Source organism: Convolutriloba macropyga, chromosome 6 (genome assembly GCF_964194025.1).
Source record: "Convolutriloba macropyga chromosome 6, txConMacr16.3, whole genome shotgun sequence".
In the NCBI taxonomy this organism is placed as follows: domain Eukaryota; kingdom Metazoa; phylum Xenacoelomorpha; order Acoela; family Convolutidae; genus Convolutriloba; species Convolutriloba macropyga.
Genome location: NC_134473.1, coordinates 17,893,022 through 17,919,953, shown reverse-complemented (window position 1 = coordinate 17,919,953; position 26,932 = coordinate 17,893,022). Strand labels below are relative to the sequence as shown.

Genomic DNA, 26,932 nt, shown 5'->3' with positions numbered 1-26,932 from the left:
ATATACATTCCGCAACCCTATTTTTTAAATAGCCCCTGAGAAAGAAACTCATACAGACGAATTAGTTAACTTTTTTCTCTTAACCACACATGCTTTCTCCGTTATTTCTTGACATGGAATAATTGATTGTACTTCTTTTCACTCCAATTTATTTAACCCAGGATATCTCCACATCATATGGTTTTAACCTCCCGTTATTTCGCCCGCAAATTGGAAGTAGCCTAAACAAACATGTTATTCATACTCATAAGAGGATAATTTAATCCCTTGTTCGGTTGTGATGGTTTCATATCAATTCGCTCGACCCGCTGAAGCATGGTCGAATGAATATAGTACCAATTTCAATAGTCCCAATTACATAAAGGATTAAAATCGGGTTGAACTCAAAGAGGGCGAATTAATTGGGTTTAAATTATAAGGGTTAAACTAATAGTGATGAACTAGCGGGACACCGAACTTTCATGTTGCATGTTTTGAGATCTTAATCAATACATTGCTTTTCCAGCTTTCAACATTGTAATCAAAACTAAAACCTTGCTGTCAATTTTTTGTACAATTTTGCGTCATTTTCAACTGTTTTAGCGCTTTGCAGACATTTTTTTCTAGCGTAATACTTCCGTCAACGCAATTCTGCTAGAATATTCACGTGGCTACGTCGCAAGCATCGATTTTTGTTTTATACTGTGTTACACACTCCAGTGTCCAATAAATGTCAATTAACAATGAAGGCCTACATGGTCTCAGGAAAATGGAATTATTTTCAGCAGAAATTTGAATTATTCAAAACAACAGTTAGATGCAATGTCTGTTTTTCTCAAGCGATTATTTTGTTCCCTCAATTAGAAACAAAATCAATAAATTTTAGGCGGTGTTGTAGTGGTATTAAAATTGATTTTTTTGTGTCGCCAGGATTGAATTGATCTCAATATAATCAATTTACGTAAAACAACTTTTGCAGCCGAATATTTTTTCATTTTTTGGATTTGAAACTGTTTTGTGAATAGGAAGGCCTTATAAAAGCACAGTAAATTAATGATAAAAATCAGGGCTCTGAAAATTGTCTAGACCAATTTGACGTAAAGCTGAGCTGTTGAAAATTGAATAGGAGGCACATTTTAGACATCTATTTCCAATTCCAACCGCAATTTGCGAGGGAGGGGTTTATGCCTGTTGGGTGCTCTTTTGAATTTACCTTCAAAACTAGTCTTAACTTCAAAATAGTCTCTACAAAAAGACTAACACAATGTTGCATTTGCTTCGATTCCCTTTCATCATTTTTGTAATTAAGTTAAAACGCATTACCAATTTTCTCGCCCTTTAAGCTTAACTTATTTTGCAAAAGACGCCATTGCGTTGCTCAAATCCCAATTTCCTCAGCAGAATTTGGAAAGAACTGAGGTATTTTTGTTGTTTATTTTTCGTATTTTCCATGGATAAGCAGGTATTTAGCTTGGAGAGGTTATAGCGAACAAATAATTTAAGGAGTTTATTGGGCCATAATTCGATTTCGCGTCAGCTGCTTTCGACGCCTTCTTTGGTCTTATGGACTTAGAAAGCCATAACAATTTATGCTTGATGCTTTTTGAGATAAAATGCAGGAAGCCACCATCATTATTACTTTAATTCAATTCACGCCGAGAGTCGGTTTCTCTTCATTAATTTTGTTCCATATTTTTGTTCGCTTTCTGTTTTTGTTCATCCATTGTTTCATTAATCTCCATTTTAGCTCAGTTTTTGCCTTTTTCTTTTCATTTTGAGGTTTTGCAAACAATTTGTTTTCCTTTCTTTGAGCTCAGTGGTTGCAAGTACCAATTAGAGGGGGTAATTTTTGGTGTCTTTCCCATTTCTAAAGTGCATTTTTCTTTAGTGACATTTCGAAACAGGTTTTATGGGTTTAGAGAATAAAGAGAATTTTAAGCAAACGCAGCGGATAATGACTACTTTTTGAGCTACAACCAACATCCCCCTCCCCATTTTACCTATTTCACGCACCTTGCTGGTGCTAGGATGTCACTTAACCGGTGTAAGAGATATACCCTGAATGGAAACTGCATTACATATCTCTAATGACTGCTCTCAGCTTGTCAAACCTCTTTCAAGTTATTACATTTTTAACATTATCAATTCAATCTATCTAACTCTTCTCAGTTCCAAGCCGGAGGCTTATTTCCAACCCCCCACCCCCATCTTATTTCTTTTTAGCGGCATCGATTACTCTCCCCTTTTTCCATTTCGCGCCTTTTTGGGCAAGGTTCTTAGATCATTCTAAAGGTCAGCAATTAAGTCTCTTTCAGAGTAATCCCCGCCCTCAAGAAATTTCACATTCTATTAAACTGCCCCCTTCAAAAATATTCAGTGCAATAATCAATAATAAAAAATCAGTTTGAGTCCTGAATTCCGAATTGTTTTGCAGAAATTAAGATTTTTAGGTTCAAAATTTATTGCTGGAGATTTATAGTTTGCAAAAATTTTGCAAAAAATGGTGCTATTGTATTATACGCGAAAAGCGCAATCAGTAGAACAATGTTTGGATGAAAACGCTTCTTTGAAATAACATGAATGTCAGCCTTCATGCACCTGTCTTCAAAATACAAAAAAATGAGGTAAGAACAATTTTTATATAGTTTTTGACATGTGCTTGACTTGTTTCAACTTTTCTTGTGATTGAAAAAGCCAAACACTAGCTCAACTACTATTAACATCTGTGAATCCTGAAAGAGGGAGAAAAACGAACTCTATTCGCTAACCTATAGCGTACAAAACGATATAGGTTAGCGGATAAAAGAAATGGCAGCATGCTTAGCTTATCCCCCAGAATTGAAAAAGTGTATTGTAATTCAGGTATCTTTTTTGACTAATTTGAAAATGTAAGCCATATTTTTGACTTATTTGAAAATGAAGAAAAAGTCGGTCAAAAATTCACTCACTGCAAGAAAGAAATGACGTGTAAGTAACGAATATAGTTAAAAATTAAGCAATTAGCTTAACTAAAAAATGCTGCATTTGAGAACCAGTTGGAACTGCCATTAATGAGACTACCAGACAAGATCTTAGACTACCAGACAATGAGACTACCAGACAAATCTTTAGTTATGGTCCAAACTCAGTATTTTTTTTGTTTTTATTTATCAACAAAGTAAAACTAAACGCATTCACTTGTAGTATACGGGAAAAAGAGGAAGCTGTTTTTAATGAGACAAGAAAAAAATCACCCAAAAAGCAGAAAAAAGAAAAGTTAAGAATTCAAATGAATTGTTTAAAAACCAAAAAAAAACTATATACCAGAGATATCAGCGCGTAACTCATAGAAAGCCAATTGGACTTTTCGATATTGAGACTCCCTCATAATTGGGACTCAGATTATCCTTGAGACTCCGTCATGCCGATATTGAGACTAGATACGTCATAAAACAACCGAAAACAAGAAATACAGTCGAGCAAAAAGTTTACAGTTAAATTACCAAAAGACCCAGTGTTGAAGCCAGTAAGAGCCTGCGCAGTTAACTGGAAGAGGACATCTATTTAATTCGGCCTCTTTTGAAAGTTATAGCGACGTGTTTTTCAAAGGATTGGGTGCAAAGGCAACAAATGAGCCATAATTATTGACCAGTATAGAAGAAAAACAAAATTTTTGTGAAAACACAAACTCAAAATAGTGAGAAAGATTTTTCAGCAGAGTTCACACGACTCGACCGTAAAAACTACAATTACATACACAAATCATAGATTCTACCAAAATTCGACAGGAAACGGTGTCGGAGAAATTTACTGAAAACGCATATGTCCAACTTCATCGCCTTTCATTGCCAATAGCAATAATATGTCCAACCAATAATATGTCCTTTAGCCAATAATATGTCCAACGCCTTACATTTTGACTACATGCCAAAATTGTACAATAAGTATGGGCAAATAGCTGAAAATCACAAATTTTGTTGCAAAAAACTGCTTTGTTACGAAAAACTCTTCAGACAAAAAACAATAACTTAAAACACAATTACGCCAAACAAAATAATTTTGTTTCGAAAGAAAAACGATGGAACCTCTCAATAGTCTGATTGAGCTAAAAGTTTACAGATTTAGGACTAAAAATATTGAAAAGAGACGAACAATATTTTAAAACAATCTTTATAAAGCCATAAAAGATATTAGGTATGATCTGAAGCCATTCGATAGGTTTACTTATACTTTTTTCAGAAGTCAATTTCACCTTTGATTGATGATTCAAGGCATTGAAACTATAAAAACAACAGCGAATTGCAGCAAAATTCATAAAATCTATCAAAAAATTTTGAAAACACTCATGAAAATCTTGAGCTATTCACTGCAGTGATATTATATCTGCATTTGTCCTCAAATAAACGTAAATGGTATCTTTCATCAATTGGATCTTTATATGCTAAATTGGACCCTCATACTGACTTGTCTGTAAATTACATAAGAAAACAATGAAGTAGAGTAAAGGACAGCGCCTCATTTAAAATTGGAATCCCGTTTTATTGTAGAATCTACAAAAATTAGCGGATTATAATTTCGCGTCAAATAAAATTACGTACTTGTTCAGCATCTTAGCATAATACGTAGTTTTTTTTCCAAAAAACCTTAATACATCAAAACGGCTGAAATTTCACAAAATTTTACCAAAATGTCAGCCAAAAAATGTCAGATCAATCAATTCGGCGACCCTCTGCTACCCTCAAAAGTGAAAAACAACAAAGCTTTCATCGCAACAAAACTTGCAAAAATTGATAAAAATTCGAGTAAAAATTACGAAAAATGTGAGCAACATTTATAAACCAAATGTTCAAAACTCAAATCCTTGATAACTCGTAGGAGGCAAAAAAATGTTCATTAATCATGCTACACTTCAGTGACTTTGTAATGATACCACTCAAAACTCTCTGCAATAAATATATTAATCAATCAAGATTTGTTGAACATAAAACAACAAGTTGAGCATATCGTTGAGCATATAGTTCCTCCTTTCACCACTGGAAAGGGGTCGGAAGACAAAGTTTCACCATATTTTGCGAAAAGAATGCTATCTAGTCGCATAAAAGGAGACAGAAATTATGTTTGCAAAGAATCAACAAAATTGATTTTTTTCATCAGTTTCCTCGAGTAAACCGAAAAGTTGCTCATCATTTTAAACTCTGATGATCTCTGACTGCCAATTTAGAATATGAACAATTTAATGAACAAAAACAGTTCATTTACTTTTGACTCTCAAATGAATCGCGAAATCTTTAAGGCTTTCTTTTCTTAGGATATGTTTTAGTTGGCATGTTTTCTCTTTCGGGGATGTTATTTTATTGGAAGTTGCTCAGCCTCACTTACTGCGACGGGGAAAAAGGGTACTTGTCTTTAATTTTTCACAATTACTTCAAACTTTAGGGTAACTTAATATCCTTTCTCCAATTTCGGAATGTGACGATAAAAATGAAATCTCACCTGATCTCCAACTCCTCTGATAATAAGCAAACAATTTGAAGACTAAATGCTATATAAAGTTAACAATCAGACTACAAAATTTGCAAAGCTCGAAAACTCCACGATAGTTGGATTGAAGTTGTACCTGTCAGCTGTGGTCTAGGAAACGATAATTGTTCCGACCCTATTGAGGGGGGAGGAACTGTATACTCAAATGGGTTTTTTTTTGTTCCGTGAATTTTCGCCGCTCGATATATTCATCGTAGAGAGTTGAGACTGGTATCATTAGAAAGCTCGTCCAGCGTAGAATATGGAATTAAAAAGATTTTTTTAATTTTCGTTTTCTACAGGAAGTTATCGAGGTTTAAACTTCTGAGAAAAAGAAGAGTGAATTCACGTTGTTTTTATTCACAATTTCCGGAATTTTTGCCTAAATTTTCGTCAATTTTGCTAAAATTTGTTATAATTTTTAAGAATAGTGTCGTTGATTTTATTTTTAAAGACGACCAAGCATTGTTGATTGTTTTGATTTAATTTTTTTGGTCAAAAAATCTGGATAAACATTTCAAAATTTATCCTTTTTCATCAAAAACAGCACGAAATAAGCTACTTTAGTCCACTTTGATTAAATTCGCCGACAGAACACCCCCAAACAACACTCACACAATCTTTGTAGACACAGAAGGGGCTATTTCTACTTCAGAATCCGCTGAGAGTGCACTGTAGTTAAAACTATGCCGTTTTTTGCTAACTTTACTCGTTGATGATCAAAAATGCAGAATTTATCTTGAGTTTTCAACTAACAAATTATCTATATCTACAACATTCGAAAAACCAATTGTTCCTAACGAACAATAAGTATTAGCAGGGCTAGTTTTGGGCCATTCTTGGACTGTTACAATCCAAAAAAAATTGGGTTGTAATCAGTCGGTCTTTTTTTAAAAAAAAAAAAGAATTTTTTTTTAATAATAAAGAACAGAACATATCAAATCAAAGCTCAGGAGTGATAGGTCCAACCAATTCGCTTGCTAGGCAGCTCCAAGTTAATGCATTTAGTTTTTTAATCGAAAGTTTATGGTCGTTTCTTTTTTAAAAAATAATTGACTTTTCAATAAATAATGGCTTAATTAACTTTTCCTCTATTTTTTCTTAATTTGTTTAACTTCCAGCTTAGTGTCAGCAAAGAAAGACTGCCTCTTCTTTCCTCTGATTTAACATTTTTTCTCGGTTGCAGTTTTAAGCCTGAAGTTATTGTTTTCTGGCTTTGATACTACAAGATTTCAGGTTTTTGTTTGTTTTGATATTTGCCAGTTTTTCACGTTTTCTAACTTTGTCACATTATCAAATTATTGACAGTTCTCATGTCACCTTATTAGCATTTAAAATAAGGCACAATTGAACATATTAAAATTCTGAAAGATATACATCATCGTTTTAACGGCCTCGACGCCTCTTTCTTGAAGAAATCAATTGAATTTTTTAATTTTGTCTCTAACTGTCATTTATACTTTGTCGTTTCGGTCGTATGAATTTTCCTGTATAGTGATAGCTTTCATTGGCTTTTCTTGGAAGAATAGAAGAACCGATATTCTGATATTAGTAGATAGCTGATGGCTTTCATGACTTTGAAAACAATCGTTTTCCAAAATTAAAAAAAAAAACTTTTCAACTTCGCAATTTTGTTCTTTTATGTTTCTTTTTGTTACCTAATCTCGTAGGTTAATTACAGGTCAAATATGACATTATGGGTGTCAAGGGAAAAAAAGGGATTGGTGTCCCAAAATTTTTTTTAAAAAGAATTTGTTATGACCTTACTGGCTTAGACACCGATTTTTCACAAAAAAAAAGTAAATTAATTTGATTTTTGTCATATTTGACGTTCTTTTTGTAGATGCAAGAAATATTCTGGATAATTAAAGGTCTCTAGGGCTTCTTTTTCATGAATCAACGACCCTATTTAAATAGCTCTTTTTGTAATTAATGGCTTTCATGACATTGAATGTAATTTTGTTTCGAAAAAATTAAAAGTGTTACATACTTTAGCACTTCGCTTTTTTGTCTACTTGTTACCTAGTCTTTCTAATGAATGGCCACGTACTACATTATAGCTGTTTGAAGAAGGCGCAATCAAATATATTTTGAGTGCCAAATTTTGGCTTGACAATTTTGACAGCGTTTTCTGGCAAGTTTCAATTGAAATTTTGTTTGTTCTTTGTTGTTCTTTTTAGGCGCTTTAAAAAATGAATAAGGACAGGTCCTAATGCCCTTCTATAGAAGCAGTGGTAATCGTAAAATTGCGGTATATTAATTGATTCCTAATGGTAATTTTTTACTTTGAATTAACTGTTTCAAAAAAATAAGTTATTTTTTTTTACTGTTTTTGTTCTTTTTTGTATAATTGTTACCAAACCTTTTTATGGACTGGTCGCATATGTTTTCTGGTAATTTATAAGTTATTTTTGTTTAGTTTTAGGTTTATCTGACGGTATGTTGACTTTGTTATTAAATTTAGTTTTTAAGAGGGACATAAATTTTTTGATGTAATTAGTGTTTGTTGTTTTTGTTGTTGTTGTTTGATTTTGCTGTTCGTCTTGACTCGCTTTCTTAATATTGACATATTACAGCAATCAAATGCATCAATTTTGACTCCACTGAGTTATTTGCTTTGGAGGCTATCTTATCGTTCATACAGAATTTTTTGAAAAAGACGGGCTTTTTTGGGATTCGCAAAAAATAATTTTTGTGTTTTTCTATCTGTTCATCATTTGGTAGACAATTATGCCAAAAGTGTGGATGGGAGGGGTCGGAACCTCATTTGCCATCGCAAATTACCGAGCCGCCTTGTTTTTGGTTAAAATTCAGCTTAATTCTGTAATTTTGCTGAAATCAAACTAATTCAAATGCTTCAAAGCAAAAATTATTCTTTAAAATGAAATTCATGTAAAATTATGCATTGGCTTTTGATTAAGGTTGCTTATTTTGTTAATTAAATTTAAACACTTTGAAAACAATCGTTTTCATGACTTTGAAAACAATCGTTTTCCAAAATTAAAAAAAAAACTTTTTAACTTCGCAATTTTGTTCTTTTTATGTTTCTTTTTGTTACCTAATCTCGTAGGTTAATTACAGGTCAAATATGACATTATGGGTGTCAAGGGAATAAAAGGGATTGGTGTCCCAATTTTTTTTTTAAAGAATTTGTTATGACCTTACTGGCTTAGACACCGGTTTTTCACAAAAAAAAGTAAATTAATTTGATTTTTGTCATATTTGACGTTCTTTTTGTAGATGCAAGAAATATTCTGGATAATTAAAGGTCTCAAGGGCTTCTTTTTCATGAATCAACGACCCTATTTAAATAGCTCTTTTTGTAATTAATGGCTTTCATGACATTGAATGTAATTTTGTTTCGAAAAAAAAATTAAAAGTATTACATACTTTAGCACTTCGCTTTTTTGTCTACTTGTTACCGAGTCTTTCTAATGAATGACCACGTACTACATTATAGCTGTTTGAAGAAGGCGCAATCAAATATATTTTGAGTGCCAAATTTTGGCTTGACGATTTTGACAGCGTTTTCTGGCAAGTTTCAATTGAAATTTTGTTTGTTCTTTGTTGTTCTTTTTAGCCGCTTTAAAAAATGAATAAGGACAGGTCCTAATGCCCTTCTATAGAAGCAGTGGTAATCGTAAATTTGTGGTATATTAATTGATTCCTAATGGTATTTATTACTTTGAATTAACTGTTTCAAAAAAATAAGTTATTTTTTTTTACTGTTTTTGTTCTTTTTTGTATAATTGTTACCAAACCTTTTTATGGACTGGTCGCATATGTTTTCTGGTGATTTATAAGTTATTTTTGTTTATTTTCAGGTTCATCTGATGGTATGTTGACTTTGTTATTAAATTTAGTTTTTAAGAGGGACATAAATTTTTTGATGTAATTAATGTTTGTTGTTGTTGTTGTTGTTTGATTTTGCTGTTCGTCTTGACTCGCTTTCTTAATATTGACATATTACAGCAATCTAATGCATCAATTTTGACTCCACTGAGTTATTTGCTTTGGAGGCTATCTTATCGTTCATACAGAATTTTTTGAAAAAGACGGGCTTTTTTGGGATTCGCAAAAAATAATTTTTGTGTTTTTCTATCTGTTCATCATTTGGTAGACAATTATGCCAAAAGTGTGGATGGGAGGGGTCGGAACCTTATGTGCCATCGCAAATTACCGAGCCGCCTTGTTTTTGGTTAAAATTCAGCTTAATTCTGTAATTTTGCTGAATTCAAACTAATTCAAAAGCTTCAAAGCAAAAATTATTCTTTAAAATGAAATTCATGTAAAATTATGCATTGGCTTTTGATTAAAGTTGCTTATTTTGTTAATTAAATTTAAACACAATGGTTAAAGTAGAACATCAGACTATAATTTGTAGCATACAAATATTTTCAGGAATATCTGAAGTTTAAATTCCCCACATACATTATAAGTTTCCCATGCCAAATTTTAAGCTTTGGAAACAGTACTTGCAGATTATTTTTCAAAATTTGCTTATTTGGTGACGATTAATCAAATCAAGTTTGACCATTTTACAAATGGAACCCTAGGAAAAACAAAATTTTGGTGCCTGGATCTCGTCTAAAATTGTAAATTTTCTTAGATATTAGAAGTTGCAAAATATGGTTTTCTAATTTATAGAATAAAAAATATTTATACTTTGTTTAAAAAATAAACAATGTTGCAACAATATATTATAAAAGTCCTTTGCAGAAGGACTGCTTGTTTCTTTTTTCACTTAACTATCATTTTTGATTTTCTTAAGCTGAATAGTAGAGATGCGTTTACCGTTTTCTGAATTTTATAATGCCATAACATTTGATCTAATTTTCAAACTGAGGTTTAAAATTAAAATAGCTTTTGTCCTAATTTTTACCGCTACTGAAATCAGGATGACCTTTCAAATACTGATGACAGAACCCAGTCAACCTGTCATCTTAGCTATAAAAAAGCACTTTACCTTTAATGGCCTTCCGAGTTTGTGTTTCAGGTAGCAATTTCACTGAGCGTAGGAGAGGGAAAATTGACAGAAACTAAACGTGCGCGACGGAAATTAAGCCATGACGTATTCTTTCCTCTCATGAAAATACTTTGCTTATGTATTATGCTCTGCGAAACCACTTTATTTTGAACACAATCGTGGTTGTTGGTTGATTAAAAAGCTTCCTACCACCATTACTATTCAAAACACCGCCTTTTTATTCCTCCTTTCCGCTCGCTAATTGCCCTACCAGATTTTAATGGCTTTTCAATTCTCCATATTTTCTTAACAAAACTGCGTTTGAAAGAAAAACTTCAAAATAAATTATAAACTTTGTTATCTTGAAACTTTGTAAAACGCAAAACAGTTTTTCCAAATTTATGTTTTTTTTGCTTTTTTTTCTGACGTCGCTATTTTGTTTACATTGATTGTTATTAATATTTCCTGTATTCAGTAAACACTTGTTTTGCAATAATTCCCTTATCTCTTATTTGGAAATAAATATTGGTAAACAGATTTTTTGCTGTTTAAAATGGTCAATAATTCATCAAATAAGCTTAGCGATTATGGTTCAAATTCTGCTAACATCAGCCAAAATAGTTCAGAAACTACAGAGGGTATGGATATCATTATACTAGATCCAATAATTTATGCCATATTTAGTATTCTAACGGCTATTGGCAGTTTTCTTATATTCTGGTTGTTCACTCGGAACAAAAAGTTGAGAACAATAACTGGTTATTTGATGATATTTATAACTATTATCGATACATGCACTGCTTTGTTCGTTCTTGTTCCATCTGTCTTTACAACCCTTGCGGGTTTCGTACCCTGGGAAGATACTGTAATATGTTCTCTGCAAGCTTATTCGAACATGTTTCTGCAAAACTTCAAAGCATGTTTGATCATGCTTTGTGCGTTAGATAGAGCTTATTCACTTTTGCGACCTTTCGCTTATCAGAGACAAGTTACCAAAAAGGTTTTATTCGCATGTTTGGTACTGATCACATTTTTTGCAATGATTATGCCCGTTTACCTGTGGGGCTATCGAGGGTGGAAGGGGTCGCCGAGTGGGTCACCTATGTGCTGGCCCACACTCCAAGACGAAACATCCAAGGTCATTTACTGGATATCAATAGCTGTGGATTTGATTTGCCCAGGTATAATTGTTGTTATTTGTTACGGTTTGATAGTCGTTATTGTAATCAAGCAACGAAAAGCAATCCAAGAACAAAAACATATGATGTCCCTGTCGAACAATTGTTCGCGGGAATCGGAAAAACGGACTCCAAAGCACCCACCAGTTACTCACCAGCAATCCGAAGCCCTGCCCGTCCCAGGAAGTCAGAACGCCAACAACAAACTGTCGACAACTTTGAGCGCGATCCGAGGACATACAATCACAAATGCAGGACTTGATTGGATCCAGCACCTGGCAGCTTGTAAAATGTTATTTTTAGTTACAGTTTTGTATTTCCTTACGCATGTTCCCATTTACATAGCAGACCATTTCTTTTTATCCAACATAGTTTTGATGACGTTTTGTAATTATCTGGCGTACTTAAGCACGTGGATGAATTTCGTGATATATTTCAACACTGATAGCTTCTTCAAAAATGCTGCCAAAAGTTTGTTCAAATCAGCTGCTCCCCAAAACATCAAACTTGACACAAGGAATAACTATATGACAACTACTTCAACAGCTTTGTAAATATTTTGTGTTTGAGAGCTAAAAACTAATAGACTAATTTCACCCATTTTTATTGTATCTTTACACACTTGTTCTGTGCAAAAATGAAATTATTTTGCTTGCAAATATCAGAACGCAGCAGAGCTGCATAGAACCTTGTGATGAAATGGCAAATTAAGTGATCTAGATATTATAAACATCTTGGAATCTGAACCAAATCTCAGGTCAAATCCAGCCCTTCCCTTGTTTTTAAACCCAAATGAACATTATGTGATGCAGTTATTTTCCACAAATGTCCTCTTGACGGGGAATATTGGACTGTGTCAATTAGTGGGGGGGGGGGGGGGTGGGGGGGGGGGGGTTCACACGTAAATATACGGAATCATAGAGCCTTAAGAGGTCCGGTGCTTTCAAGACTTAGCAAGTTACAACTATTTCACAGCTTGCTTAATTGTTTTACACTTGACATTCAGAGCTTTTTGTAGTCATTTCTGCAAAAGTCATTAAACATTTCAAAAACTTTGAAAACGATAAAATATCATGTGATGACTGAGAGTCTTCTCGTGTTGACCAAACTTACTTATTATAAAACGAACAATGTATGGCTCATAAAAGCCATAAACTGTTATCGTTCTATGATCTCGCTATGATTTGTAAGTTGTCATATATGGATCGTTTTATGATCAGTAAGTTTCCATTAATAGTTTCCTTTTTATGGAGAAACTGATCTTTCATGGTAACGCTTATGGTAACTTCTATGATTACTAAGGTGCCATTTATGGCCCGTTTTATGGTTTGTAAGATACCATCTATGGTCTTTTTCATTACTAGTAAGGTACCATAAGTGGTTCGTTTGATGGTAGGTAAGTTAATATATTTTCCCAATTTTGTGCAGGAAAGAAGCACCTGTTGGAAAAATCTCTGTTTTTAAACTGCAGGTGGTCTTCTGGTTTGTTTATAAGCCCAACACATCATTTTTATGATCTTTATGTTTAGTAAGTTTCCATGAAATTCGCATTTGGTGTTTTATGCTTGGTAAGTTCATCTAATGGTGGTCAAGCCGGATTTACTTTTAAAGGAAACAAATCTGATCAGTTGCATCCAGAACGGCCGCATGTTTAGTTTTTATTGCTCTATATTGCTCCAATTGAACATAAAAAGAGCAAGTATTTTTTGAGAATTCGAAACTACTGAATTCCCAAGGAGTATATAAAAACGTTTCTCAACTCAAAATCAGCCTGTAGTCATAATCTATCACTAAATTAATTCTCAAAATAAAGTTTACAAAAAAACATGGATCGAAAACTGGGACTTATTTAATTATAACTTCGTTTGCAGATCAAATTAAAATTTCATAGTATTTTTTCTTCGAGCTGAAATTTAGTCTTTCAGCTAAATTCCGGTTTGCGACAATCAAGTGAGTTTTAAGTATAACCTATTCATTTTATCAGAACATGGCTTGATCACCAAAATCAAAAATCTCAAATATTAAGGTTCCTCGTTTTTCAGCTCCCAAAAACTGCTTACGCGGGTGAAATATTCGTCAAAACTTGTTTTCCTCAATCTTAACGAATAAAAAATATTGATTAGAGGATTAAAATTACAAAAAAATCCTCGTCGATCTTTTTTAGCTATCCGTAAGATTTTGAAGTATTCTTGCGTTTTACACAAGAACTTGCATTGGCGGAAATTAGTATACTTGGCAAATTCATGAACGACAGTAGTAAGCCTATAAACATTTTTTAAATGACAAATGGCTATATCAGAACTAATTTCAATTTTGTACTAGAAATCAAACTCCATTATACTCTGAAAATCGGTTGTTTCTTTATCAACCAGGCAATACATTATGCGACAAAAACCACGAACCCATCTTTTTAATCATTGATTCACGCTTTATCATAATGAGTTATCTTTTTGCTGTCGTAAATACGATATAGCAGACACGAATACAGTGATTGGTTTCATTCAATTTTTTGTACCAAAGGGATTGTCTGGTTTTGTTATGATTTATGCAAGAGAATAAGTATGAAATAGCACAAAATAGGCTATTTTTGCAGGTGTCTTTGAGAATTCTGGTACAAAGTTTTTATCCACTGTAATGCAAAATCTTTCCTTGCGACGTCAAAAAGCACTCGACATTGGCTACTCATAGTTTTTTCAGTGATCAACCAAAAATCTCAGAAAATCTCGAGCAATTGATATCGACCATATTTGACTATATTTTATTATAGATTTTATATAGAAAGCAGTATGTTGGTCCTGGTTCCAATGATTTCTCGTGTGCTAAGTACTATTTTCAGTAGTAGAGTATGATTCATAGTTCGATAGTATTCAGTAATTCAATGTTAGCAAGTTATGCATTTTTCGGTATTTACATTTGATGATAAACATTTGATACAGTTTTAAGTTATCATTGTATTGTGTATTTACGGTAAATGCGAATGCCACGTCAAATTATAATTTCATTATTTTTTCATAAAGAGATAGTGCATTTACGAGTGATATGTGTCATAAGTTATACTTTGTGTAATAAATTTGATCTTAACGATGTGTAACCACTGTTCAGGTGTAGTTTGCAGTGAAATTCTGATATTTGATCCCTGAAACTGTTAAACCTTTCATCCTATTCGTTATTTTGTAGAATATTTTCCTTGTAAAGTATTTAAATTTCCTACCATTTTGCATAATAAAGTTATGTCAAATCTTTTTTGGTATTAAAAAAAACGTCCAATCCCCAAAATAGCGTATGTTGCAATGGTATGTAGTCTGAAATAAGTTCGTCTAACGTATCCAAATCTTGACCAAAACAATCAAACTATGACCCTAATTTATTTTGCTCAGTTCATATCAACAGATCCAAAAATTGGAAGGTTTAAGAGCTGGTTGATCAGAATTCAACTTCTCTTACTGCAGAAATTGTTTTCTGTCGAACACTTTTAACACTGTGATCAGAATTTTTAATCAATTAATATTAGAGATAATTGCATTATTGTGAAATAAATCATAATAAAGCAATGAAGAGATTGGTGTATATCTTTCACAGTCAGAGTTTTGCAAGATCTTTCCAAAATTTTGAACCTGTAACTGTACACAATGAAGTTTCTTGTTCGTTTGTTAGCATAAACAAAACGTTTCAATTAGTGTATAGTTTATGCTTTCGTGCAGCATTTAAATTCAGCTTTCATGTTGACAGGGTCAGGCACAAGAAGTTATCGGTCAAATCAAGATCACAGGAAGTCTTTTCTTTTCCAGGATCGGAATGATAATCTGATTAACAACTTACAAAAACATTTGCCTCTTTTACATCGTGTTCATATTGGCAAACAATGATTATTTGCATACTAATATAAAGTTCACCGTTACTTAGGAGAAAAATCAGTTCCAGAAACGATTCACTGAAAATAATTAAATAAACCGCCTCCATTTAAATTTGCATACCAAAAAGCTTTTTTCAGCAAGACTTGAACTTATTTGCTGAACAAACTATAGGCTTTAAATGGAGGTGAATTTTGAATTTGTTATTTTCAAGTTGAGACAAAATAAATCTTGAACTGAATTGAATTACGTGAACAAATTACTTCAAGCATCAATGATTAAGCTCGTCTTCAATGAAATTTCAATCTCAAATAAAATTGAGAATAGATGTCAAATACAAAGGAAAACAAGTGGAAATGGCAGAAATAAGAACGGAAATTGTATTAATAGGTATAGGTTTCATTTCTATTTCTGTACCAAAAGTCGATGGCACCTTGAATAAATTTCAATTTTTCCCCCTGTGTAAAGATTTTTTAATCAATCTAGCGAAAAAGAAAAGCAAAATTGAGGAGAAATATTGCTGCAAACTAATTGAGCCTGTTTTTAGATATTAAATTGAAGGTCGCGTCACAATGACTTTGCAACATTAATTTAGTTCACGTTTTTAACACTGAACAAGTAGTTAAAAACTAAAATTTTACAATGTCGATGACCCTGACATAAGGAAAAAATGGCCATTGATCCGCACACGTCAGTTTGAAAAAAGAAGTGATCCTAACGCATATAACGGGGTGGGGGGATTTGAAACTGGCTGAAATTGGTTATTTGAAAAAATGTATGTCTGGCAACGGCAACTCAATTGCTTCAGTTTGCTCATAAGGTCGCAATATTTGACTGGCTGAATTTTCCTACAGATAACATTTAGACCTTGATGCAATTTATATTCTATTGTCTAATTACTGGAAACTATATAATAAAAAAAACAAGAAAAAGAACATGTTTTCAGTTCCGTTATTGTCATTGCGTCATTGTATTATTATCAACCCAATGAAATGAACTGTGATACCCTTGAAACGAAGCCTAACAAAATATGGATTTTCTTGCCAATACCTTGGCATGTTACATGACAAAGGGCAACATCAAAAATACGAATTTGCTTTATTTTATTGGAATTTTTACCAATTTTTTTTATTATTCAGATACGTTCAATTGCTTGTATATTGCATGATGTTCATGTAAAAGAACAAATTTTCGTAACTGTTGGTGACGGAATTTTTCAACGGAATTTTAACGCTTGAGTGCTATGTTTATTAACTGAATCGCAGAAATCCTTTTTCACTTCCCAGATTCTGTCCAAGCGAAGTTTGCTGCCCTACGGTGGGTCGTGGACAACGAACTCTTGCTAAGTTGTGAAATTTAATTGCTACCTTTCGTAAGTAGAATTTACGTGAAATCTACCTACCTTTTTAGCTGGTCATTTGAAAAGGTAGCTTTCTATGTTTTTTAAATATTCTAGAGTGATCAAAAATCCCAATGTAAGCAGAGTTCACACGCATAAAAATTGTGTTAGACTTAAATAGAGCTTTAAGCTTGCAGGCCGACATAAATTCAATTGGCCTACCAAAAAATAAACTCCTCTATTCAGCAATTAGCCATTTTTCAGCCAACATCTGCGTAACAATTGAGCCAACAATTGTATCGTGATAATTACCTTTACACACAGATTTTTAATTCGAACTAAATCAAATATAACTAATGTACTAAATCATGTATAAAACGTTAAGTTCTTTCCGTATTTTTGGAACAAGAAGATAACCCAACTTGTTAGAATTATTTTTCATAAAAAGATGTATTTAAACGTTGGTATATCAGAAATGGCAATTAAGCACTGGCAGCTCAGAAAAGTGATCAATCGAGAACAAAAGAAGGACTTTTTCTGAAAAATCTCTCACCTCCTTGATTCTTCTATTTTATTGTAAAATATATAGATTTCGAAAGATTTTTCAGCAGCTTCATTAAATTCTATTAGGCGTCAATTTAATGCATTGAGTCACTTTTGTATGTTTTTCTCATGTCAGTTATCTTTAACTTTATCAAACGTAAAATAGTGAACACTCTTTTTTCGGAAAAATCCCTCGCCCCTTCATTCACCTCCAATCCATATATATAATACGTTATGTTAATAGAAATTTCTGCTTCGATTTCAGTCTATTCCTTTAAGCGTAAATCTTGATGAACAATTTACCTTTGTATTCTATTCTTGTATAAGTTTTTCTCAAGCGTAAAAATAAAAAATTTTGTATGAAAATTCTTTATTTCCCTAACTTTCAGCTTCAATAAATTCCTCCGTCCTTATACATCCACTTTATTTCACTTTTCCGTTTAGTATATCAACTACCTTATCTAATGTGTTCTTCCTGGTGTTTTCTTGTGTGGCCTCATTGCTTCGTGTTGATTATTAAACAGTGACAATTTTAATAGATTTCAAGGGAATATAAATTACAGTTTCTAATTGTGAACTACAATTACAAAAAAGTTAAAATTACTCACACAACCTGTGAAGTCTGGTTACAAAAGATGTGAAAAAACTTATTTTCCCTTATTTCTAGATTTCTAGTTACATATAAGCTCAAAAAAACCAAAGACATATCTCTAAGTTACATTAAGCGTGATTTTTTGTTGTTTTAAGGGTGGATTGTTTACGAAGGTCGTGGTATTGGAATTTCGTATATTCCATAAGTACTGACCTTGATAGCGTTAAATCTAATGACAAGCTTTTGTAAGTACTTTTAAGTTTTCTTCGTTGTAAAATCTGCTTACGTTTTCTTGCATACATGAGTTTCAAAAATCAGTAGTTAAAACTAAGGTAAACATTGTTCACAAGGGATAAGAATACGTGTAGTATTTTTAGTTGTGAGATTCACTGACAATTGAATGCAAATTTGCACACAAAACACTCTCATATTTTCGAGATAAAAATCCTCAAAAATCTTATTCCATTTCTTCACATCAGAAGGCCGCACTAATTCATAGTGCAGCTACGCTGATGCTTAAATGACCAGAACTTCAAGTTGAATTTGCACAGCTAAAAAAACTAAAATAAACATTTTCCAGAGCTAAAAAACTAATCCAAGTTCTTTTATTCATTAACTAGGGCAAGCATGATAAACTTCGCAGCCGTAATCTAGTGGAAGCTATTGGTAATAAGTGTAATTGAGAACAAGTGTAAAAATTATAATGGATATCGAGCAACTTAGCCAGAAATTTTAAAATGTAGGGCCCCGGATCGAGGTGTCAACGCTAAAAATCGTCTTGAAAAATGTAAGATTTCGGTGAATACGGTGAAAGACCTAAGAATTGCAATTTTTAGCGTTGAATGAGTTGGAAAAAAAAGTTTCACGGCCAAAAATAGCAAATATTACAAAAATTTACAGCTAAACTTGCCAAATATCTTTACTGCAATAAGTGCTGCAAAAAGTTGTTAGAATAGCGGTGCGACCAATGAAAAAAAATTTACGGCTGAAAATTGCAATCCACGCTGGGTTTCACCACTATTTGAGCACAAGTTTACAAGTTTTTATCGAGGCAATTTTTAAATGAAACTAATGCGTTGTAAAAGTTAGGAAAATGTCGTCGCTTTCACATGCTTTTAGAGCAATAGTCAATGAATTGCGCACATAGCTGCAGTAGTAAAAACAAATGTCGTTTGCTGTTTATAATAATTTATGTTCCGACCCACGTAAAAATCAAACGGGTTTTTCGGTCAGTTTTGGCCGATCAACATATTCATCGTACAGTTGTGAGTGGTATCATTAGACAGCCCGTCTAGCGTGGAATAAATAACTAAAATGTTTTTTTGAACTTCATTTCTTCCATGGGGTTATCAATTTTTAACATTTTGTGAACATTGGAATGACTTTCGTTTTTATTATGCACATTTTTTACCTCTAAAAACAAAAGTTTTGGTCAAATGTCCTGTTTTTTTGAAAATATTGCTAAATTTTTCAAAAAAGTCTTTTTTTTATCAAAATTGGAACACAATAAGCATTTTGGTCCACTTTGTTTAATTTTGACGGATTAACACAATTAAAAATTGCTCATACAACCTTCGTTGACTCCGAAGATAGCACTTTTCTCTTTTGCATTCTGTGAGAAGGTTCTTGAATAAATAAATTGCCGGTTTTTCGCTAATATAACTCGATAATTATGCAAATTGCATCATTTTTTTATTTATTGAATTTTCAAGTATAATTATCCATTTCCATAAAACTTGAATAAAAATACGTGTTATTAATTGACCAACGGCAAACGTAAGGCTAGTTTTATTGTAATCTTTGTTTTTTGAGGCTCAAAAATTTTGGATTAAAATCTTTTGATCAGTATGTGAGATTTTTTAAAATTTTTCTGTCTCTTCCTCATTTGGCAGACAATTAAGCCAAAATTGTGCTGGCTCTTTGCTATTAATTAGTTTTGTAGCAACCAGTAGAAAGATTGAAGACTTTTAACTTTTTACAGAATTCTTTTTGTAAAACAACGCATATAATTCACAAAAAGTATTCCGTTACATAATCTGTGCCACATGAGGTCAAAATATTCACCCCTAAAATATTCACCCCTAAAAACCGCGCATCTCACGTCATTTTACTGCTAAAAGTCACTAAAATTTTTGCGGTGAAATTGCATAGGATTCGCGGCTTTTAGCTGTGAAATTCACAGCTCAAAACTGCAAATCTTACAAAAATTCACCCCAAAAAACCGCTAATCTTACAAAATTTCACCGCTTTGACCGCATTCATCGTTAAAACATTCGGGGCTTTGCGGTGAAAAATTTGTTCTTTCACCGCTGTTCGCCGCAATTCTTACGTTATCTTTACAACAAAACCTCGATTGGGGGGAGAGGGGATCGTTTTAGTTGTTAGCATCCATTACAACCACCTTCTGGGCAACAAAACAGTAAATTTTGGATTTTAGGGCCGATGCGGCTGAATTGTGATATATTCATGGCAACAATTGCGCAATTGTTTATCCGGAGTCATTACAGCAAAATGCGCTCAAAAATACTTCAAATTTAAGTTTCCATATGTTTCTGAGACTACTAGGAAAAAGTAATTGTAAGCCATAATTTGCCAAGTTTACAAGAGTGCAATCTTCAAAGGGAAGCGCCTTTCGCTGTTTTTGTCATTTCTCCCCATTAGTGAGTCTAATTTGAAAACACTTCAAAGAAATGAGGAGGAAACTAAGACCCGCTCCACAATTATATCCCACGGAGCTGGGAATATTCGGGAGAGAAAATAAAGCACAATTACTGAATTTGATTAAGCTCACTGTTTAAATGTTTTGTCGAAATCAGCAAAACAGAGCTCATGTAAAGCAGTTTTAGCATAGGCTAATCAGTTTTAATTTCCTTCTTCAGAAATTGAGTCAGCAAACGCTTTTTTGGGAAAGGCGGGGGATTCGCATGAAAAATATTTAAACTCGCAAATCCTTTGATCATGCCCCAGGAAAAGAATTTGATTCATTTATGTGGAACAAACCCAGTAGTTAAAATCTAACAATAATAGTAGTAAGGCAAAATTCACGCTTTGTAAGGGGGACGTCCCCACCCTTGACGATCCTTGAGGTACATTTTTTGGGGGTCGGAAAAATTTGTCTCTCATTTTTTGTGAGGACAAAAAAAAACGTTTAAAAATTTTTTCGATTTGTTCAAGTGGCAAAAACTTGTAAAATTTTTCGAAAAATTTTTATTTCGTGGTTAGCAAAGACTTTTACATTTTTGTAAATTTGGTGTTATGAAAGATAGAACATTTGTAAGATGTTTGGAAAAAAGTTGGTGCGGTGAATGAGTGGAACTTTTTCAAATTTTTCAAAAAGGTTGTGATTTTTTTTGACAATTCTGATTCCTTTTTCTAGTTTCATGAGACTAATTAACGACTAAAGCAAAAATGACTAATCTGATGGAATACTGAGATAAAGGAAGAGAAAGATTGTTTAAATTTGATAACTTTTTGTTCCAATTTAAGAAATTTAATAGTTTTGCGAGTCTGAGACCGTACATGTGGTATTAATTTTACGGGTTTTATAGCCCATATGTTTGAATTAACAAGTAAGTGCGAGTTAATGAAATTGGAAGCACTTTGGATTTCAAGTTTGGAGAGAAGTCTCAAGTAGATTTTCGAACTCAAACTAGAGCATGAGATTGAACAGGAATAAAGGACAAAATATCGTGAAAACGAACTGAAAAATAGAAGAAACTGGAGTATAAAATTTGTCTGAAAATTGGTTAAAAAAAGATTTTATGGGTTCATTACTCTGTCGGGAATTTCATGATATGGCGGTGAAGTGAATTTTGGTAAGACTACGTGTTGCAAGTAATTTGAATGGAGCGCCTAAGGTGTATTATTAGAGTAATTTTGCGCCAAAATTTTGAAAAAAGTGCAAAAATTGGTGTTTTTTGGTAGTGCATTTTTTTAAAAAATGTTTTTCGCCGCCAACTAGCACTTTTATAGATTTTAAAAAGTGTAAGAAGTACTTTAGGTGGAAAACTGTTGAGGAATCGGGTTTATATTTAAAAGTATTTGGTAATAACTTCTAAATATTTTTTGTACTTGATGAAAGAAGATTAAAAACGTGCAAGAATTGATGATTATTGAGATAAGAATGTAGAATAAAGTATTTTATGCTAGATAAAAAGAAGTGGGCAACAAATTTTCTAAGGTCTTGTTTTGTTTGAACAGATATTAATGAGGAAGGGGTGTTGTTTGTATGTTACTTTATTTTAATTTTTTGTCGATTTTGGCATATTTTGATGAAAAAGTGAAAAAATTGATGTTTCGTGAGGCAAAAATATAAAACAAAGGGCATATTTTTGGTTGAAACACTACTAATAAAAAATTTTTTTCTCATTCAACAGCTATTCATAGTAACTAACTGGGTGCTGAATGCATGTTATTTTTGTATCTTTTTTTCGGTTTTATCTAAAACTATCAATATTTTGTGTACCAAAGATTAAAAAACAACAATCCGCTAAAATAGATGCTGTCAAAACAACAATTTTCAGTATTCAATCACGGTTTTTGTTTGTAAATGTGAATCAAATGTATTAGAGAATAAACCCAAAAAAAGCATGTTTTTAACAATTTTGCGGGCGATTAACATAATTATGTTCCTATAAAGACCTCTTTGAAGTGTTCATTTATGACGTCACTACCTGGTAGACAAAAGGTGTGTGGGGCAACCATAATCGTTTGCTGAGTTTCAGTTTCAGTTCTAATTTTAGCATAACTGTGGGTTAAATCGACAAAATAAAAACGAAGTGATTGAAAGTGCCTTAAATAGATTTATTGGTATTACATTTTGTTTTCAAATCAATTCAAAACTGGTCGCATTTTCTAAGTTTCTCTTACAAAAAAAAGTACAGTGAAGTAACTCAAATACTCAAACTTAAGCCAATTCAAAATCAAAACTCCAAACTCTGTGGACTTTTTGGCATTTATATTGCACATGTGATGTTTTTGTTATGAATATCCTTTGATGTTGAAGATAAAAATTTTGCGGAAAAAACTTAAATAAGAAAAATCCGCCAAAACATATGCTCTCAAATTGAACAAGTTTTTTTTGTACTATCTCGTTTTTATCGTTTATGTTGAAATTGTGGTTGGAAAGTAGGAGAGAATAATAATAAAAAGCATGTTTTAACATCTTTGCCGGTGAATAGCATTTTTATATTTCAATAAAGACTCTCTGAAGTGTCCATGTATGACGTCATTACATGGTAGACAAAATTCGGGTGGGGCAACCATAATCTTTGGCTGAGATTGTGTTTGAGTTCTATTTTTAGCATATCTATGGGTGCAATCGACAAAGTAAAACCGAAAAGGTTAAAAGTGCCTTCAATGGTTTTTTTCTGGTATTACCTTTTGTTTTCAGATAAATTCGAAGCTGGTTGCATTTCCTAATTTTCTCTTACAAAAAATTTCACAATGAAATAACACAAATATTCAAACTTCAGCCAATTCAAAATCGAAACTCGAAGCTCGAAATGCGCATTTGATGTTTGGTTACGAATGTCATTTGATTTTGTATATGAGCGATAATGATTTGCTTGGGTTTGCTAATCATACGCTCTAAATTTTGCAATTCACTATTTTTGATTAATTTGTTTCTTCAAGGACAAAAGGAGCTGAATTTTTAGTTAGGAAATTTTGATTCAATATTAAAGTTCCACTTATTTCAAGTTATTGTATCAAAATCAAACTATTGTCAACATGTAAACAATCATAGCCATTATTTAACATATGAGAGACTTTGGAAAGCTCACCGTCATTATAAATACTGCAAAGCCTATCAATTGTACAAGTAGGCAAAAATTCAGTTTCAGTTTGAACCTTTTTGGTAAAAACACAATCAACGTTGGGCATTTTTCGCTCAGATATTTCAAAGGGCAGTTGGTATTGCTCGTTGTAACTCACCACTTCGTCAATTCTGCTCACTAATTTTCGACATAATTGTTTTCGCTGAGTTAGTCTTAAAAAGTATTTGGTAACAGGCGACAAGGCAAGGTATACTGAACCGTTTAGATGCTGTAGACTTGAAAGTGTCAGGAAGTTGATCGTTGGAGGCAATAATAAGATAATAAAATCCAGGTTTTTTTCCATAAAAATCATCCTTCATATGCAAGCTGTAAACAAAACTTTTTTGTTACTGTGTGGTCGCATTTAGGCTCTCTTTGACATATAAAATAAAGATATTGTTTTCCAAATTGACAAAAAAGTCCCGGTGTTCGCTCAAACATTGCCTCCACCATTTAGGAAATTATTTTTCTTTGTCACTAGCTTGATTTGTAATTCTTTCTTTAGTTTTTTTTCCTTTTAGCCTTGATAATGAGTCTTTCTTCGAGATCAGCTTCACATCTAGGTTATTGCCTTCGTTCATTTTTCTTTGCAATTCCTCGAGACGATAGATCTCGAATCTTTTTTTGTTTTCTAGCCAAGAAGATTTTATCGGTTGAGAGTGGTTTTCTTTGGTTAAAACGAAATTTCCTGGAGACTTTCTTGCAGATTCGAGACTAATATGTGTTCCCGTTGTTTCGCATGTTTTCACTGGAGCAAAAAAGAAATTCGTTTGCTAGAGCACAAACTTTTCTTGGTAAAAGTCACTATTATGTTGAAAGAAAAAAAATTTAAATCACAAATTTGTTTCACTCGAGGACAAAACAATTACACTTTAAAAGGTATCAACACGCTGTGAGAAAGATTTGGGAAACGCGACCAGCTTCGAATTGAATAGAAAACAAAAAGTAATAACAATAAAACTATTTAAGGCATTTTTAATTACTTCGGTTTTACTTTGTCGGTTGCACCCATAGATATGCTAAAAAGTGGAACCCAAACTCAAACTCAGCCAAAAATTATGGTTGCCCCACCCGATTTTTGTCTATCGTGTAGTGACGTCATATATGAACACTTCAAAGAGGTCTATATTGAAACATAAATGTGTTAATTGCCGGCAAAGGTGTCAATAACATGCCTATGTTCTTGTTCTCTGATACTTTTCATCCAAAATTTCAACACAAACAAAAAAAAGAGATTGCACACTAAAAATTGTTCAATTTGACAGCATCTACTTCAGCGGATATCTCTTATTAAAGTTTATCCGCAAAATAATAATATTTTTAACTAATTCGGAAAAAATTAACAAAAGAACATGCTTTCAGCACCCATTTAGTCACTATTATTTGTTTCGCCAAGCTGTAAAATGAAAGAACTCTCTATTAAATGGTGTTTCATCTACGAATAACATTTGGTTTTAAACTCCTGCCTAGGGAAAAATCAGTTTTTTCGTTTTTTCTCAATAAACGCCAAAAATGACAAAAATATTGACATAAAGTAACATACAAACAACACCCAATTACTCATTATTATTTGTTCGAGGAAAATTCAGCCATGAAAACTTTGTTACCAACTTTTTTTAACTAGCATAAAAAACACGTTAATTTGTATTCTGACTTCAATAATTGTCAATTTTTGCACATTTTTGATCTTTTTTCATCAAAAAGCAAAAAAATATAGGTAAAAGTTATTGCTAAACATTAATTATAATAAACCCAATTCTTCAACAGTATTTTTTCCACCAACCATATCTTTTCCGCTTTTTAAAATCTAAAAATTACTTGTTGGCGGTGAAAAGCAATCTTTTAAATTTTTTGCTACAAAAAAACAACAACATTTGTAATTTTTTCAAAGTTTTCTCTGTCTTCGTCGCACAATGACTTCAAAAATACATTTTAGGCGCTCCATTCAAAATTTTGGCAGCCCGTAATTTTTTAAAAAGTCATTTGAACCCCATAATATGCATTTCCCGACACAGTAATGAAACCAAAATATCAATTTTTTTACCAATTTTCAGAAAAATTATCCATCTCATGCTCTATTTTCATTTCGCAACTGTACTCAAAAAATTCTCTCCAGGCTTGAAATCCAGCCAGCTTCAAGACTCATAATACTATTAAATTTCTTACGTTGGAACAAAAAGTTATATATTTTAAACAATCTTTCTCTTACTTTACCTCAGTATTCCATCAGGTTAGTCACTTTTGCTTTCATTCTTTCATTAGACTCATTAGACTAGAAAAAGGATTCAGAATTTTAAAAAAAATTAGAAAAACTTTGAAAAAAATTACAAGTTTCACTCACCGCACCATTCTTCCCAAAATTTTACACAAATTTGGAAAAATCCACAAATTCTACAAAATCCACACCTCTCATAACACCAAATTCTAGTTTTGTCACTTAAAGAAATCGAGAAAATTTTTACTCGTTTTTTGTCCTTGCAGCAAAATTGTGAGAGAAAATTTTTCAACATCCAGAGAGGTGTGGATTTTGTAGAATTTGTGGATTTTTCCAAAATTTTGTAAAATTTTTGGAAAGTAGGTGCGGTGAATTAGTTACACTTGTGAAATTTTTTAAAAACTTTGTGATTTTTTTAAAAAATTCTGAATCCTTTTTCTAGTTTTATGAGACTAAAGAAGGACTGAAAGCAAAAGTGAATAACCTGATGGAGTGAGTTAAGGGAAGAGAAATATTGTGCTACTTTGATTACTTTTTGTCTCACTCTAAGAAATTTATTATTTTTGCGAGTCTGAGATAGCATATGTTTACTTTAAAAATTTTATCGCCCATATGTTTGAATTAACAAGTAGGTGCAAGTTAAAGAAATTGAAAGCTTGTTGGATTTCAAGCTTGGAGAGATGTTTCAAGTAGAGTTTCGAACTGCAACTAGCGCATGAGAATGAATGAAGGACAAAATATTGTGAAAAAATATTGAAAAATAGAAAAAAATTGTGGTTTAAAACTTTTCTGAAATTTGTTTAGAAAGTCAACTTTTGGGTTCATTACTTGGTCGGTAAATGCATTTTATGTGTGTCAATTGAATTTTGGTAAAAATACGGGTTGCAAATAATTTGAATGGAGCGCCTAAGGTGTTTTTTTGGAGCCATTTTACAAAAAGCAGACATTTTGAAA

At 32.5% G+C, this 26,932-nt stretch overlaps 2 protein-coding genes across 8 annotated transcripts in view; both read left to right on the top strand.

Annotated features, from left to right (window-relative positions):
- The window catches only part of LOC142341535 (uncharacterized), a 56,917-nt gene extending 44,529 nt beyond the window's left edge, over nucleotides 1-12,388 (top strand). For 6 of the 7 annotated variants that reach the window (XM_075392543.1, XM_075392542.1, XM_075392541.1 and 3 more), the window contains exon 2: nucleotides 10,475-12,388. In XM_075392543.1, coding sequence (XP_075248658.1) covers nucleotides 10,998-12,176 — 1,179 coding nt within the window. In that variant the 5' untranslated portion in view covers nucleotides 10,475-10,997 and the 3' untranslated portion in view covers nucleotides 12,177-12,388. Of the gene's footprint in view, nucleotides 1-1,151; nucleotides 2,604-10,474 lie in introns of those variants that run through there. The other variant, XM_075392540.1, reaches the window with a different exon arrangement.
- Nucleotides 1-26,932, top strand: part of LOC142341539 (FK506-binding protein 2-like) — a 390,606-nt gene that overhangs the window by 77,996 nt on the left and 285,678 nt on the right. The gene's annotated exons all lie outside the window — the stretch shown is intronic.